The sequence below is a fragment of the Rhinolophus sinicus genome, linkage group LG11 (assembly GCF_036562045.2).
Source record: "Rhinolophus sinicus isolate RSC01 linkage group LG11, ASM3656204v1, whole genome shotgun sequence".
NCBI lineage: Eukaryota > Metazoa > Chordata > Mammalia > Chiroptera > Rhinolophidae > Rhinolophus > Rhinolophus sinicus.
This window is the reverse complement of record NC_133760.1, coordinates 11,345,533-11,361,187: the sequence shown is the minus strand read 5'-3', so window position 1 is coordinate 11,361,187 and position 15,655 is coordinate 11,345,533. Positions and strand designations below refer to the sequence as shown.

Sequence of the window (15,655 nt, the reverse complement as noted above, 5' to 3'; positions counted from 1 at the left end):
TTCCATATTGCTTTTGATTGGATTTAAATTGATATTTTGTGAAAAGGTAGCTTGCAGTTGTCAACCCAAAAGATACAGAAGGATAGATGACGAAAAGTTTCTCTCCCCAGCCTGCCCTCAGCCTGGAATAGTTGGACTGGTTGTTAAAATGTTACCGTATTTTCCTGGGTGCCCCGCATCTGCCCTGCTGTTCTGGCCCCTCACTGGGAACCCTGGGACGTCCTCAGATCCTGCAGCTACCAGCCAGACACACGTTCTCTCCCAGTTTTCCAGATGAGACAGTGTCCTTGCCATGTTAGTTCTTGAATATTGGGAATGAACACCTCTGCTCGGTCCCAACCCCAGTACTCTAGGAAGAATGTAGGATGTGTATGTTTGTGGGTCACCATCTGTCTGTCCCCTCTGCCTGTCTCTTGTCTGTCCTTACACAAATCAAGCAAAGACGTTTAATGAGCATGTACTGTGTGCCAGGCACTATTCTAGGCCCTGAACACAACAGCACCCCCTCAAAAAAAAAAAAAATCCCAGCCCTCAAGGAGTCCTTTATAGGGTTTCTTCCAGACCTATTTCTTTGTCTGTTACTCTCACTGTTTCTGCTCCTCCTAGTGACCCCAGCTTTCCCCTCTTTGACCTGAGCCAGGCTGGTAGAGAGCCCAGCACCCCTCCTTGTGTTTTCCGGTCTCCTGATGGAAAGCACACCTGGTCACTCCACCACCATCCACAGCCCCAAGACCCCAGCCCTTGCTACTTTTCTGCCTGTATCTCTCTGAGCTGTTCTTGTCCTGCTTCTGTCCAGGACTCAGGCATCTTTTCCCCCTAAATTCCTCTGGGACAAGGCTGGAGTTTTCTAAAGGAAACTTTTAGGGATTCTGGTCCTAAGGCTGTAAACTCATGATTTAGTGCCCCAAGCTGCTGGCCTGGACCCTTTCTTCCTTTGTCCCATGTTTCTTGAGTGCCTGCTGTATACCAGGCTCTGCAGAACGAGGAGGAGGAGTCTGGAGGACTGTTCATTCTCAGATTCACTCCATTATTCCTTTTCAGTCATTAGTTGTTCCTTTCATGCTGTTGTTTATTCCTTTATTCTTTAGCCAAGTACGGTAGAGTCCTTTCTCTGTTGCAGGCCCTGTGTGGGGCACAGTGATAACCAAGGACAGGACATGATTCCTGCCCTCACAGAGCTCGCACGCTATCTGATAAGGATGACCCAGAGTAGTCAAGGCCTGGATGGCGGAAATGGAGGGGGCTGTGCTGGGTGAGGCTGGAAACACAGCAGGAATTGAGACAGACTCAATTCTTGCCCCCACCCCAGGTCCCAGTTACTTACTTGTCTAGGGACTCATTTCCCACATGGTGAAAGTAATACAACATCCTCTCACTGGTGGGCAGGGGCTGCTTTCCACATCCACAAGGGGGGCAGAACCTGGCAGATTGGGGGTGGTGGCTGGGGCCCTGGGGTTAGACAGGGCCAGGTTCTAGTCCCAGCTCCACCCCTCAACCTGTGAGATTTAGGGTAAGTCACTTAGTCTCTCCATGGGCCTCATCTCGCCTGGAACCTAGATGCTCTGTGTACTAGGTGCTCTTATCTACATTTTGCGCATGAGACTCAGAGAGGGTCATTGACTTGCTCAAGGTCACAGCCAGGAAGTGTCACAGATAGGATTTGAACCCTGCTGTTTTTTTCACCCTCCTGGAGGTTTTCCTCATCCAAGGACTGATATTTCACAAGTTGGCTGGTCAAGGTGTAGAGAGATTGATTTCAGTTCAGTTTCAGAGGCATTTCCTATTTCCTGGCTTCTGAGCTGAGTTGAGGCAGGAGGGAGTCAGTCCTTTGCTTGTTTGTCTCTGGCCCTTCCTGTTCCTCCTTCCAGCTGTGCCCTGGTTGTCTCTGTAACTTTCTCCCACATGTTCCGTCTCTTGGCCTCCATCTCTCTCTCTCTGTCCCTCCTTGTTTTTCCTTGCCCCCATCTGCTCTCTCTAACTCTTCTTCTGCCTCTCTTTCTCTATCTGTCTTTCTCAGATACTTTACCTGTGCTTCTGTCATCTCGCTTTCTCTCTGCCTTTATGTCTCTCGCATTCATTCACTCATTAATTAATTCAAGAAGTACATATCATGCACCTACTGTCCACTGTGTACCAGGCTCTTTTTCTAGGCACTGGGGATATAGCTGTGAACAAAACAGACAAAAATGCCTGTCTTCATGGAATGACATCCTAGTGGGGGAGACAGACAGATAATTAAGTACATCAGATAGTGTTAAGTGCGAAGGAGAAAATTATTATTATTATTATTTTTAAAGATTTTATTGGGGAAGGGGAGCAGGACTTTATTGGGGAACAGTGTGTACTTCCAGGACTTTTTTCCAAGTCAAATTGTTGTCCTTTCAATCTTAGTTGTGGAGGGCGCAGCTCAGCTCCAGGTCCAGTTGCCATTTTTCTAGTTGCAGGGGGCACAGCCCACCATCCCTTGTGGGAGTCGAGGAATTGAACTGGCAACCTTGTGGTTGAGAGCTCACTGGCCCATGTGGGAATCGAACTGGCGGCCTTCGGAGTTAGAAGCATGGAGCTCTAACCGCCTGAGCCACCAGGCCGGCCTCAATTATTATTATTTTTTAAACTTTTATTTATTTAAGCATGTTTTTCCAGGACCCATCAGCCCCAAGTCACATAGTTGTTTCAATCTAGTTGTGGAAGGCACAGCTCACGGTGGCCCATGTGGGGATCGAACTGGCAACCTTGTTGTTAAGAGCACTGTGCTCTAACCAGTTGAGCTAACCGGCCGCCTCAGGAGAAGATTAAAATAGGAAAGAAGGCCAGAAAATGTTGAGGAGTGGTCAGGAGGGGTCTCACTGAGAAGGTGACATTGGAGTGGATATCTGGGGGAAGAGCATTTCAGGCAGAGGGAACAGCCAGTGCGAGGCCATGGGGTGGGAGTGGCTTGTTCAAGGCACATTGTAGTGGGATACCCCCAACCCCCTCCACTAGGCCTTTTGGGCACTTTGCCCTGCCCTGTCGGCAGAAGGGTAGGCTGCCTGTGGCCTGGGTCCAGCCTGGCTAGTTCACTGAAGCCAAGGGTTTGCTCCTCCTCGCTGACACACCTGCCCACTCTCCCTGTGGCTCCAGCCCCTTCTCTCCCCATGCCGGCTCAAGTCCCTCTCTCTAACTCTGTTGTGCCCTTCTGTCTGGGTAGCTGTGTCTTTTACTAATGGCATCTTGTCACTTTGCCTCTCTGGGCTATCCCTGCCCTGACTCTCTGTCACTTCCCTTCTTTTCCTCCTTGTGCTTCCTTCTCTTTCTCTCCTTCCTTCTTTCCTTCCTTCTTCCTTCCTTCCTTCCTTCCTTCCTTCCTTCCTTCTCTCTCTCTCTAACCCTGCTTTATTTCTTTCCTTGTCTTTCCCTATTTTGTCTCTCCCTGTGTCTCTTTCTCTTTGTCTCTCTCTGGGTCTCTGTCAATCACTTTCTCTTGAGGTCTCTGCTCATCTCTTTGTCTCTGGTCTTGTATCTATGTGTGTCTCAGTTTATCTCTCTAGGCCTTTACCTCTCTGAGTCTCTCTCTCCCTCCTGATCGCTCTCGCTAGGTGTGTCTCACTCTCTAAGTTTTGTCTCTTAGTATCTCTTACTCTGTCTCTGTTATCTCTCTCTCGCTCTGGGTTTCTTTCTCTCTTGCTAAGTGTCTGTATCTCTTTCTTTTCAGATGTCTGTCAGTCTGTCTCTCTGGCCCTCTCCACCTCCATCCTGGTTTTGCCCCACTGATGTTTCTTTGCCACTCCCCTCATCCCCACCTTTCCCTCTCCTCCTCCTCGCTCTTACATATGCCCCAGGTTTCTAGCCCTGCCAAGCCCGATGCCCTCACAGCCCTACTGCTAGCGCCCCCACTCAGGCTTCCCCCAGCCCCTATTTCCCCATCCCCAGGAGCCAAGAAAACCAACTACAGGCCCAGCAGTGGATGCAGAAGCTACACGACCAACTTGGGCTGCAGCACTTCCTCCAAGAATGCCACGAGGTAGGAACTCTAGCTGTGCTGGACAGTGACTTCTTTCTTAGGGAGGGAAGTGCTCCAGGGCAAAGGGGTGGTGGGGGCGGGGACGCCCCGTCTAAGTGGGTCGGGGAGCAATGTTCACTACGCGCCGCCAGGAGGCGCGCGGAACCCGGCCTCAGTGCGCATGCTCTGCAGGGCCCTCCTCGCCTACGCGGGCTCTGGGGAAGAAGGGAGCCCCAGGCAACGGCGCGTATCCGCGCCTACGGGTCCCGCGGGGACGCGCGCCAATCTCACCTTTCCCACTGGTGATTGGTGAGAAGCACCCTGCTGGGGGAGAGGAGAGGGACGGGTGGGGGGAAAGAGGTGTGAGTGGACCAGTGGCCTAGGGTGTACCTTCAGTCACAGATGGTCCAGAAACAAGCCTTCGCCTTTCTAAAAGTGTCCAGGAATCAAGCTCTGCCCCTTTAGAGATGATCTGTACACCCGTAAGGATCGCCCCAAATCAGATTCCTTCCCCATTAGAGACGGCTCAGGAGACACGCTGCTTTCCACTCCTTCCCTTGCATTCCATAGAAACTGTTCTGGATTCTGACCACATAGGAGATGGCCCAATAGAGATGGCCCAGTAAACATTTTCCTAACCCCCACAGAGATGGTCCCAGCCTCATCCATCTACCCGACCCAGAATCATTGCCCGCCTCCCCCGATGATGATCAAGTTTCCCCCAAACAATGATGGTTCAGGAACCAGGCCCCGATCCCTCCATTAAAGATGATTTGACGCTCTCCATGGTAACCCCCCATGGGAAACTGTTTCCTCACAATGAAATTAATAAGGGCTGCCGTCTCCCCCCCCACCCCCCAAAACTGAAACCTATTAGAGATAGGTCTGGGACTCAAGAAGCCTATTAGAGCTACATCAAGGAACCCCTGACCCTTTCCTTCCCATTGGAGATTATTCTGGACTGAAGTCTTATAGGAGATGGTCTAGCATCCGCCGCCCCTCCCCCTCCCGCCCCATATCTCCTACCCCTGTGTAGCTGAAGTATACAGGAGTCTGAGCCCATTCCCATTAGAGCTGGTTCAAAAGCCCATCCCCAACTCCATACTTCCCACCTTCACACAGTGAAGGTAGGCCATCCCCCCCACCCCACCCCCACCCCCCGCGCTTCGATGTGGCCCAGGAGCCCTTCCCTCGCTCATGAGATTGTTCTGGACCAAGTAGCAATCATCTGAGATGGCGCAGAACCCCCACTCCCACGCTTTAGGGAGGGAGGTGATTCTTCCTCCACCTCCCAGCTGGGGCCTAGCTAGGAGGAGGGCTTGGAGGGAGGCAGGCAGGGGGCGCGCGCGGGCGGGCGCGCTGCCGCGACGCGGAGGCGGGGGCGGGGGCGCGCGCCTGCCAGAGCCTCAGCCTCAGCCGCCGCCGCCGCTGCTGCCGCCGTCGCAGTGGAGGGGCGAGAGCCCGCCCGCCCGCCTCAGGGACGCCCTGCCAACGCTGCCGCCACTTCAGGTCTCGAGGGCGCCCGGGGGAGGGGGCTGATGCGCGCCCCCGCTGAGGCAGGCGGGGGAGGGGGCTGAGCGCGTGTTCTCACGCCTAAGCCGCGGGAGGGAGGGGCGCGGGGGCGGGTCGGCGGGGTCCTGGACCCCAGCCCTGCCGAGGGGCGGGAACGCCGGGAGCTGTCCGCGGTGCTGCTGCGGGCGGGACTGAGGGACCGGGTCCCAAGGGAGGGAAGCGGAAAAGGGGGGACTTCTAAAGCCATTTCTAGGGTAGTGTGGATTTTCCCTGGGGGTTGAGGCGACTTAAACCTCTGTAGGGGGCCCTTTTTTGAGTAGTGGGGAATCTGAGATTTGCCTTGGGGTTGGGAGACTCTGAACCTTTTAGTGGGGTCTCTTCTTTGGTCCTTGCGGGATCTATATTAGCCTTAGATGATGGGGCGAATCACTTTGGGGGGGTCTGCCTTGGGTGATGAAGATCTTGGACTTGCTCTAGATTTGTGGGGCTCTGACTTTGGGAGGCTTTCCCCTGGTTGTTGGGGACTCTAGTTTTGCTCTCGTTGATGGGGGTCAGTCACTTCTAGGGGTCTTTACCTTGATGACGGAGTACCATATCATTTAGGAGCTTTGCCTTCACTGCAAGCTGTGGCTGCCATTGGCAAACTCTTCCCTGAGTGTGAGAACCTGCGAATTGAGTTAGGGGATTCAGTTTTTTACTTCTAGTGTGTATGAGGGAGTCTGAAGCTGTCTTGGACCCCTAGGGAGCACATGCTCGGGGGACACGGGGTGGGGTTTTGGTGGCTGGGGATTTGTCCTTGGCTATGACTGCATTTGCCTCCCGGGACCGCTGAGCTGGAGTCTGCTTTTTTTTTTTTTTTTTTTTTTTTTTTTTGGCAGGAGGGAGGAGGAGGATCTTGTGACTGGGGGGAGGAGAAGAGGGAGGAGCAAACTGTCCCAGGTGCCCGGTTTGGTCATCAGTGGGGAGGTTCTGGCTTGGAGGACAAGTCTTATTGTGGGGGGGGGGGGGTGAGCTCAGAAAGCAGCCTTGTGATTGGTCCTGCTCAGGGTAGTGAGAGGGGCCCACTCTTGGTGCTTGCATTTTGGATAACTGGTTTTGTTGGTGAGTGGGGGCTTAGAATTGGCTTAGTTTGGGAGAAGGCTGGATGGGGAGGATCTGGTCCCCGTTGGGGAGTCTGGGGCTGCTTTTGGGCAGGCTCATTTGGGGAGCCAGAAGGCAGCCCTGTTGCTTGCATTTGGAGGGTTGGCTTTTGTTGGAGCCTAGAAATGGTTATGGTTTAGAAGAACTGTGGTCTTGGGCTGGATTCTCAGTGCTAGATTTTGGGAGTCCTGTGGACTTGTTAGGGAGGCTGAATCTGGGTTGTGGGGAGTGGGTCTACCCCAGATTGGAGGGCTGGTTTGGAGGGAACTAGACTTGGCACTAGTTGGGAGGTTGTTTAGAGGTTCATATGTCCATATCAGGGGGCTGGGGCTAGGTATGGGGGATTCACTTGGTTCCCTGGGGAGTGGGTTGCAGGTCTTGAATTGGTCCTTATTAGAGGTGGCTGAGACTGAATCAAAGGGTCTAAGTGTTGCTCTTGGTGGCGGAGTGCTGGGGCTGAGTTGGAAGTGAGTTAAATCAGATTGGAGGACTTATTTTGGAAGGTTGATTTGGCCATGGATAGGAGGAGGCTGACTAGCTCAGGAGTCATGCCTTGGGACTTAGGCCGTATGGGGAGCTGAGAGGGCTGCCCTGAGGCCAGGGGCGCTGAGGGATGGTGCATTCTGGGGACCCTTCCATCCATCTTCCGCCCCCTAGGAAAGAGCTTGAGCTGCTTCCCCCACCGACTCCACACACACATAAAAGCCGTACTTGGAAAGATTTTCCATCCCTTCCTCCCCCCCCACCAATCTAGCAGCCTAGGCCTTGAATTTGGGACACCCTTGGGAGGGAATGGGGGGCTATGCCAGGTTGGGGAGACCAGCTGAGCCCCTCCTCCTGTCCTGCACAGCTGGATGGCTGGATCCATGAGAAGATGCTGATGGCGCGGGATGGCACGCGGGAAGACGGCCACAAGCTGCATAAGAGATGGCTCCGGCACCAGGCCTTCATGGCCGAGCTGGCTCAGAATAAGGAGTGGCTGGAGAAGATCGAGAGGGTGAGGATGCAGAAAGCCCCTCTGCCCATGCCAGGTGCCGGAGGCCTCCAGGGAACCCACGTCTCACCTCCTACACCCTCCACCGCCAGCCTGCTGTTCTCACACCTCTGAACTGGTTCAGATCATTTCCACACCTGCTCCTAGCTATGTGGCCTTGAGCAATTCATGTAACCTCTTTGAGCCTTGGTTTGCCCATTTGCAAAATGGCCAGCTTCTCTACCAAATGGTGCCCATACACTCCTGGTTGTTAAAATATTTCACCCCTTTCTGTAACTTCCCCAGCAGGCTTCCTTCCACACTGTTTGGAGCATCTAAAATGGGAGGTCAGATAGACAGGCTGGGGCAATCCTGGGGGTCTAGGGTGAAAGTGAGCTTTGCATTCTGACAACCCTGTGTTCTAAGAACTGTGTCTGTGCCTGTTACCAGCCATGGAGCCTTAGAGGATTGTGTAAATGTCTTTGATCCTCAGTTGGCTCTGCTTTAAAATTGAGGAAATAATGAATATGGCTACTTTTCTCGGCCCTTGTGCTTAACACAAGGCCAGGCACCTAGAAGCTATAATTGCTCTGGTATTGTTATTTTTAATATGCTCTAGGCCAGCATATATTGGAGCTTGACTTCAGACTTGGAGGGACCCAGGCACATTCTTGCTCCAAGTCTCAACCCCCCAAACTGCCCCCTAATTTGGCTGAACCCCTAGACCTGCAGCCCTGGATACCCCCACTCTTCTGACTCAAACGGAGACACCCAGGTGGGCCTTAACCTCTTAAATGGCCATTGATGCTCCATAAATGGTGGCACATGGCAAAGCCACTCTTCTTTTTTTTTTTTGTCAATGGTTTTTTTTTAAAACTTTTATTTATTTTAAGTGTGTTTTTCCAGGATCCATCAGCTCCAAGTCAAGTAGTTGTTTCAATCTAGTTGTGGAGGACACTGCTCACAGTGGCCCATGTGGGGGTCGAACCAGCAACCTTGTTGTTAAGAGCACTGCGCTCTAACCAACTGAGCTGGTTAACTGGCTTCCCCCAGCAAAGCCACTCTTCTTGACTTTGAGTTTAATGGAAGTTCATTCTGCCTCTCTTTCTGTCTCTGTCTCTCTGTCTCTTTCTGTCTCTGTCTCTCTTTCTCTCTCTATCTCTCCCCTTGACTTTTTCATGGTCCTCTCCCCATGTGTCTGAATTTATGTGAATGTCTCTGTGTCTATCATTCTGTGACTGTCTCTCCAGGTCTTCTTCCGATGTCTCTGGGTCTCTGTGTTTCCCTCCCAACACTTTTGTCTGTCTCTTTGTCTCTCTTACCATGTCTTGGTTCCTTCCATCTCCACACCTATCTCTGCATCCACCCCTCGTGTTTCTGTCTCTGTGTGTCTCCAACCCCTTGCTGGTCTCTTTCTCCACATCTCTCCCTGTGTCCTGTTGCTCCCATATTTCTCTGTCCCTCCCCACCAACCACCCACACCTGACTTCCTGTTTCTCACTGTCTGAGCAGGAGGGCCAGCAACTGATGCAGGAGAAGCCAGAGCTGGCGGCCTCCGTGCGGAAGAAGCTGGGTGAGATCCGGCAGTGTTGGGCCGAGCTAGAGAGCACCACCCAGGCGAAGGCGCGGCAGCTTTTTGAGGCCAGCAAGGCTGATCAGCTGGTGCAAAGCTTCACTGAGCTGGACAAGAAGCTCCTTCACATGGAAAGCCAGCTGCAAGATGTGGACCCTGGCGGGGACCTGGCCACCGTCAATAGTCAGCTCAAGAAGCTGCAGGTATGGCCTGTCTGACAGCAGATGGGGACCACAGTGGGGCCCAAGTCAGGGTCAGATTTCACTCAAGGTATTTCAAACAGAAGAGATTTAATATAGGGATTTATTTCAAATGTGTTAGGAGGGCTGGAAGAAGAAAGGGAACACTGAGGCAATCCAGCTAGTAAGTGTTGGAAGCAGCCACCACCTTTGTGGGGTACAAAGGGGAGAGAAAGATTTAGATCCAAGAACCAGTAGGTAAATAACCAGCACCCTGAGGGTGTCCTAGAACCCTGCTTCTTGGATAGAGAAACCAAGACCCAGAGGGAGGGGAATGACTTTGCACAGAATAATAATGACACTTGTGGAGTGCTTCCTCTACTACTCTTTGTGCCAAGCTCTCACTGACTGCTCCCATCAACCCTTAGACATTGATACTATTATTATCCCCCATTTTACCAATGGGGAAACTGAGGCACAGAAGGTAAAGCACCTGGCCGAAGGACACACAGCTAGCCAGTGTTTCCCTTATGAAACGGAGGGCTCTTAGAGAACAGACAGTGTCTGCTGTAACTCTGCTCCTAGCTTGGCAGCTGGTGGATGCTAAGTATCTGACCCTGTGATGTAAATGGCTGGAGGTTCAAATGGAGGTGTTACATGTCACCTCCCAAGGTGTGACCAAAAGGAAACTAAGGCTCGGGGAGATGGACTTACTGGCCCAGGGTAGCAAGTGGCAGAGGCTGGATTCAAACCCAGGATCCTTGATTCTGCACTACTTTTGATCTCCCTCCTGCATAATTATACTTCTCTGGCATAGGGTCTGGCAGAAAAAAGTCAAGTCATAATAAAAGCATAATGATAGTAATTAGTATTTCTTCATTTATCTGTGCAGCATATCTTTATCGAACATCTACTGTATGCCAGGTGCTTTTCTAGGTGCTGGAATACAGCAGTGGGCAAAACTGACAAAAATCACTGCCATCAAGGGGCTTGTATTCTGGTGGGGAAGACAGGCAAAGGAGCAAAGAGACTAACAAATCTGAATATGATGCCAGTGGTGTCATCACTTTATATACACCAGTGGGTCTCAAATGCCTTGGTCTGCAGGATCCCTCTACCTCTTACAGATCATTGAGGTCCCCAAAGAGCTTCTGTTTGTGTGGATTACACCTATTTGGTATTTATTATATTAAAAATTAAAATTGGGAAATATTTAAATGGGTTGACTTAAAAACAGCAATAAGAAACCCATCACTTATTAACCCAAAAGCATTCTTTTATGAAGAATAACCATATTTTCCAAGACAAAAGAAAATGTAGTCAGAAGACACATTGTTTTCAGTGTTGCAACTCTTTCGTGTCTGGCTGCATAGAAGCACAGGATTTTGACCTCTGCTTCCGTGTTCAGTCTGCTGCAGGACCACGGGTCGTATGGTCCCTGCAAACCCCACTGCACCTGGGAGAGAATGAGAGTGATGAAGTCAAATTACACCTAAGTATTTTTATAAAAGGAGTTGTAAGCTGGGGTGGCCAGTTAGCTCAGTTAGTTAGAGGGTGGTGCTAACTAATAACACCAAGGTTGCCCGTTCGATCCCTGCATAGGCCACTGAGCTGTGCCCTCCTTAAAAAAAACAACAACCATGTAACCTTACAGACCCCTCAAAGGGATCTCAGCGTCCCCAGGAGTCCCCGGACCCCACTTTGAGAGCCATGCCAGGCACTGATAGCCCCCTGCTTCCCAGCAGCTCTACCAGGGTGGGGCTGTGGTTATCCTTACTGTACGTCTGAGAAAACCACAGCACACAAAGGGTCTGTGGCTCCCCCACGTCACACAGCCACTAAGTGGCCATTCAGGACCATGTATTGTTTCCGTCCACCCCCCTCTCCTGATACTCCCAGATCACAGTCGGGAAGGTGATCCTCTCACTGGCCTCTGAAGCACTGATCACTGCCCGAGTTCCAGACCCCATGGGCTGGGCAAGCAGTGGACACATGGTGACTCGGCCCTAAGTCTGCTCTGAGGGATCGCCCAGAATATCAGCAGAAACGAGTGGTGGCCTAGAGAAGGGAGCCGGCAGTATAAGCAGCTAGGAGCCAAGTGATGAAAGCTTGGGCAGGGGAGGCAGACTTAATAACATGGGTTCAAATCCCAGCCAGGGTGCATGTTTAGTCCCTCTCTGCGCCTCTGGCGTCCCTTGGTAAGTCGGACTACATCAGTGGGGGGCCTCCCAGGGCCACGTGAGGTTGTGCACTGTATGGCACCTGTATGGGATGTGGTGAGCTCCCAAGAAATGGGGTCTGTGACTGTCAGGGTCCCAACCAAAACAGAGGCATGCTCCACTGAGGACAGTTTGAGGAGGGCTTATCAAGAATCTTGGCAAAGGTGTGAGCAAGGAATGGGGAAGCCACAGGAAGGTTGAAGTGTCGGGTGGCGGGGAGGGAGGGCTTCACAGCCCAAGCCTTTACCTCCCTTGAAGAGGCAGAGGGAGGAGAAAGTCACCAGGCAGGATGTGGGGCCCTTAGCCAAGAATGGCAGCCAACCCTTGGCACTGCTGCAGGAAGGAGCTGGCAAATGATACCCCAGCCTCCCCTCTCTCCGTCCAGTCCCCTGCTGGCGCCCCTTAGTCCAACCAGGGCCCGCTTCATAGGTGTGGTCGCACAGGGCCCCACACTTGGTTTAATGCTCTGCTGTCGCTGTCTTGAAGTTCTTAATATTTGAACAGGAGCCCTGTATTTTCATTTTGCACCAGGCCCTACAGATTATGGGGCCAGTCCTGAGCCTATCCCAGCCGGAAGCTAGAAGGCTGGGTCCATACAGGTCAGCCGCCCGGGCACAGAGCACAGTAGAGAAGCTTGATTGTGAGCCAAGAGTGGCCAAAGAAGATACCCAGCCCAGCAGCAACTATTGCTAGGATTATTCATGGTCTTACCATTACTATGAACTCTTCCCCTGCAGCTTATTGCGGTGGATAAAGGCACATGCAGGTCTGGGTTTGAATTGTAGCTCTGTCATTTAGCAGCTGTGTCACGTTAGGCAAGTGGCTTTGCCTCTGGCTCTGAGCCTCAGCTACTTCCTCTGTGCAGAGGAAGGACCTAATGCTAAGGACTCCTGGACAGCAGGACTGTAGGAGCAGTCCATCGATGCCGGAGCTTGGCTGTCTGGGGTCAAGCCCTGGCCCTGTGACTTACCAACTATGTCACCTGGAAATTTCTTCTCTCTGTGCCTCAGTTTCTTCAGTAAAATGGGCATAATAACTATTGATCTCATGTGGACATTGTGAAGTTTACAAGAGGTAATGCATAAAGGGTTTTCAGAATTGTTGGCCCAACAAACCTAGGATTTGATATTTGTTTGCAGGTTTTTCCATTTTAATTGTCTTCAGCCAGAGGGAGTATCACTATACTGGGTTCAAAAGTTATTTGGGTTAGTTATTTCTCCACTTTTGCTGTGGTTATGTTATTATGTGAAAGAGTTGTTTCATTTGTTTCTATTTGTATTTCATTTGGGCATTTCTCCCCATCCATAAAGCTTTTTAAAAACTGTATTTGGGGGTGGTGGTAATATGCAACATTAATATAGTGCCCAAAGTCAGAACTATCTTTGGTTCACTTGATCTTCCCAAATTGCTTGCTCAGGTCCTGATGCTAATTAGGAATTCCTGCTTCCTTCCAGCTTGCCAACACCTGGTGTCATCAGACTTTCTAGATTTTTCCAGTCTCGTGGACGGGAAGCATATCTCACTGTGGTGTGGCATTTGCAGTTTTGGGGAGAACTGCTGAGCTTGGAAATCCTTGAGGGAGGATTTGGGGCCTTCTGCTCTAGCCAGAGTGCAGAGCCATCTTTTCCCTACCCATGGGGGGATTTTAGCCCCACCAAGCCCTGGACGCCATGAGGCGGGGTCTCCATTGTTTAAAGGAAAGATGGAGGCCCGGAGGGGAAGGGGGACTAGCTCAGTGTCACAGTGGATGGGCATCAGCGGCAGGCCCCAGTAGAGGACTCCTGGGCCGTTTCCCCAGAAGAGGGAGCCCGAGATAAGGAGTGACCAGTGGGCCACGGCCCCCAGATGGAGCCCAGCTGGGACTCAGGAGCTGCTGCTGGGAAGGGAGGGGCCTCCCAAGACCCGCTATCCTCTGGGGTACGCCTGAGAGCCCAGACCCTGGGGACATGCAGAAGGGAAGGGGCCGGCCAGCTGGGCACATTTTCTGGCTGCCCCACCCTGCAGGCCATGGGGCCAGGCTGGGCTGGGGGAGATGCTGGCTCAGGGCCTGAGGGAGTGTGGATATGTGAGTGGTCTGTCCCCCCTCTGCTTCCCTCTGGGCCTGTCTCACAGTCCTGCTCCCTTAGTTCTTCTGTCTCTGTTTCTCATCTTTTCTGTTTGTCTCTCTCTGTCTTTGTCCTTATATCTCCTTCTCTGTCTCTTCTTTCTTTCTTACTCTCTCACTCTTTTCCCTGTCTTTATTTCAGTTCTCCATCTCTTCCTCTCTCCCTTGATCTCTTATGCCTGTGTCCTCCTTGTGTCCTCCCTTTGTCCTCACGCCAACCGCTGCAGCAGGCTTCCCGGGACCCCACCTCCCAGGTCTGAGCCACGTGACCCAGAGTCCTCTCTCAGCATCTCCAGCCCAACTGTCCTTCTGGCTGAGGGGCCAGATGGTGAAGTCCCAAGCCCCCACTTTCCCAGTCCTCAGGGACCCAGCCAGCTGGTCTGGCTCAGCCACCGGCTCCTGCTTGGGAGGGTGGGGGGAGCGCTGGTCTGCTACCATCTGAGGGGGACCGCCAGGGGAAAATGCACTGGAGGCCTTGCAGCTGTTGGGCTGAGTCCCTGGGGACATTTACCACCCCCTCCCCCACCCTAAGCAAGGCTCTTTCTCTGGCCAGGGAAACACCCTCGCCTTTTTTCATTCTTTGTGCCACATTTCTTCATCTACCTCAGCGCGGCCTAGGGGAAGAGGCCAGATTCAGGAGCTCCACAGTCCATTCCACTACCATGTGACCTAGGGCAAGTGACCCCATCTTTCCGAGCCTCAGTGTCCCCAGTTACAGAAAAGCAGTGACTAAGAGCCACAAGGGTTTTGTAGTCATGTGGTCTTGGGTTCAAATTTTGGCTCTGACAGTTTTTACTCTGGACAAGGGACTGCTCCTGTCTAGGGCTCAGTTTCCCCATCTGGAAAATGGGAAGGCAGCCTGGTGGATCTGAGTAGGAATCAGGTTGATCTGGGGTCAGGGCTTGCTGTGTCACTACCTACTATGTGGCCAGCACCTGAGGCTTTTTGGGTGGTAGGCTCTTCTGTTTTTTTGTGTTTTTTTAAACTTTAATGTCTTTTATAAAAAACTGAAATTTAATTCCATACCATAAATTGCATACTTTTAAAGTGTACAGTTCAGTGGTTTTCAATGTATTTGCAAAGTTAAGCAACTCTCACCACTACCTAATTCCAGAATATTTCATCACCCAAAACAGAGACCCTCTACCAATTAGCTCCCTCTACTGATTTACACTCTCTACTAATCTACTTTCTGTCTCTATAGATTTGTCTATTTTGGGCATTTCATAGAAGTGGAATCATATAATATATGGTCCTTGTGTCTGGCTTGTTTCACTTAACAATGTTTTCAAACGTCATCCATGTTGTAGAATGTATCAGTACTTCATGGCTCCTCTGGCTTTAATGTTTAAAGCTAGTTTAACTTTTTAAATGTGACTCTTGAATACTACCCAGCTCAGAGAAGTAGAATAGCATAGTAATTCGTCCAACAAAATCAACACACATTTATGGAGCCCTACTCTGTGCAAGCACAGTGACAGGCTGGCCTCCAACTGTGAACAAAACAAACACCCCTGTCTACCCTGACCTCATACACTGTCGTGAGGATCAGGTGAGTTTTTCCTTGTCAAGTGCTTGGAGCAGCACCTGTCATGGAGGGGGCAGCAGGACGTGTTACCTATTATTGCTGTTATGGTCAGAACTTCAAACCAGAAGGGTGAAAAGGAAAACGTTTTCCTTCCCCTCCACACACACACAGTCCCACTCTCCATGGTGTAACTGCTCCCCATAGTTTCTTCGCTATCCTTCTAGAAATATTCTATGCACACACACATATGCATGACATACATACCATACTGAAGCTTGCCTTTTCACTTGACAAAACACTCTAGGCATCCTTCCTTGTCTCAAAAATCTGTTGATATCTCCTGTCCTTTTATACTGTTGCATAGTATTCCATAGGCTGGTTTGACAATCTGTCTTTCACCAGCCTCTGTTGAGAGAGAGACCTTTGGGCTATTTCCAATATTTTGCTA

General features: G+C 51.4%; 1 protein-coding gene across 3 annotated transcripts in view; it reads left to right on the top strand.

Moving 5' to 3' along the window:
- The window catches only part of SPTBN4 (spectrin beta, non-erythrocytic 4), a 71,990-nt gene that overhangs the window by 35,099 nt on the left and 21,236 nt on the right, over positions 1 to 15,655 (top strand). For 2 of the 3 annotated variants that reach the window (XM_074314308.1, XM_074314307.1), the window contains 3 exons: positions 3,910 to 4,000; positions 7,482 to 7,628; positions 9,117 to 9,380. In XM_074314308.1, coding sequence (XP_074170409.1) covers positions 3,910 to 4,000; positions 7,482 to 7,628; positions 9,117 to 9,380 — 502 coding nt within the window. Of the gene's footprint in view, positions 1 to 3,909; positions 4,001 to 5,331; positions 5,489 to 7,481; positions 7,629 to 9,116; positions 9,381 to 15,655 lie in introns of those variants that run through there. The other variant, XM_074314309.1, reaches the window with a different exon arrangement.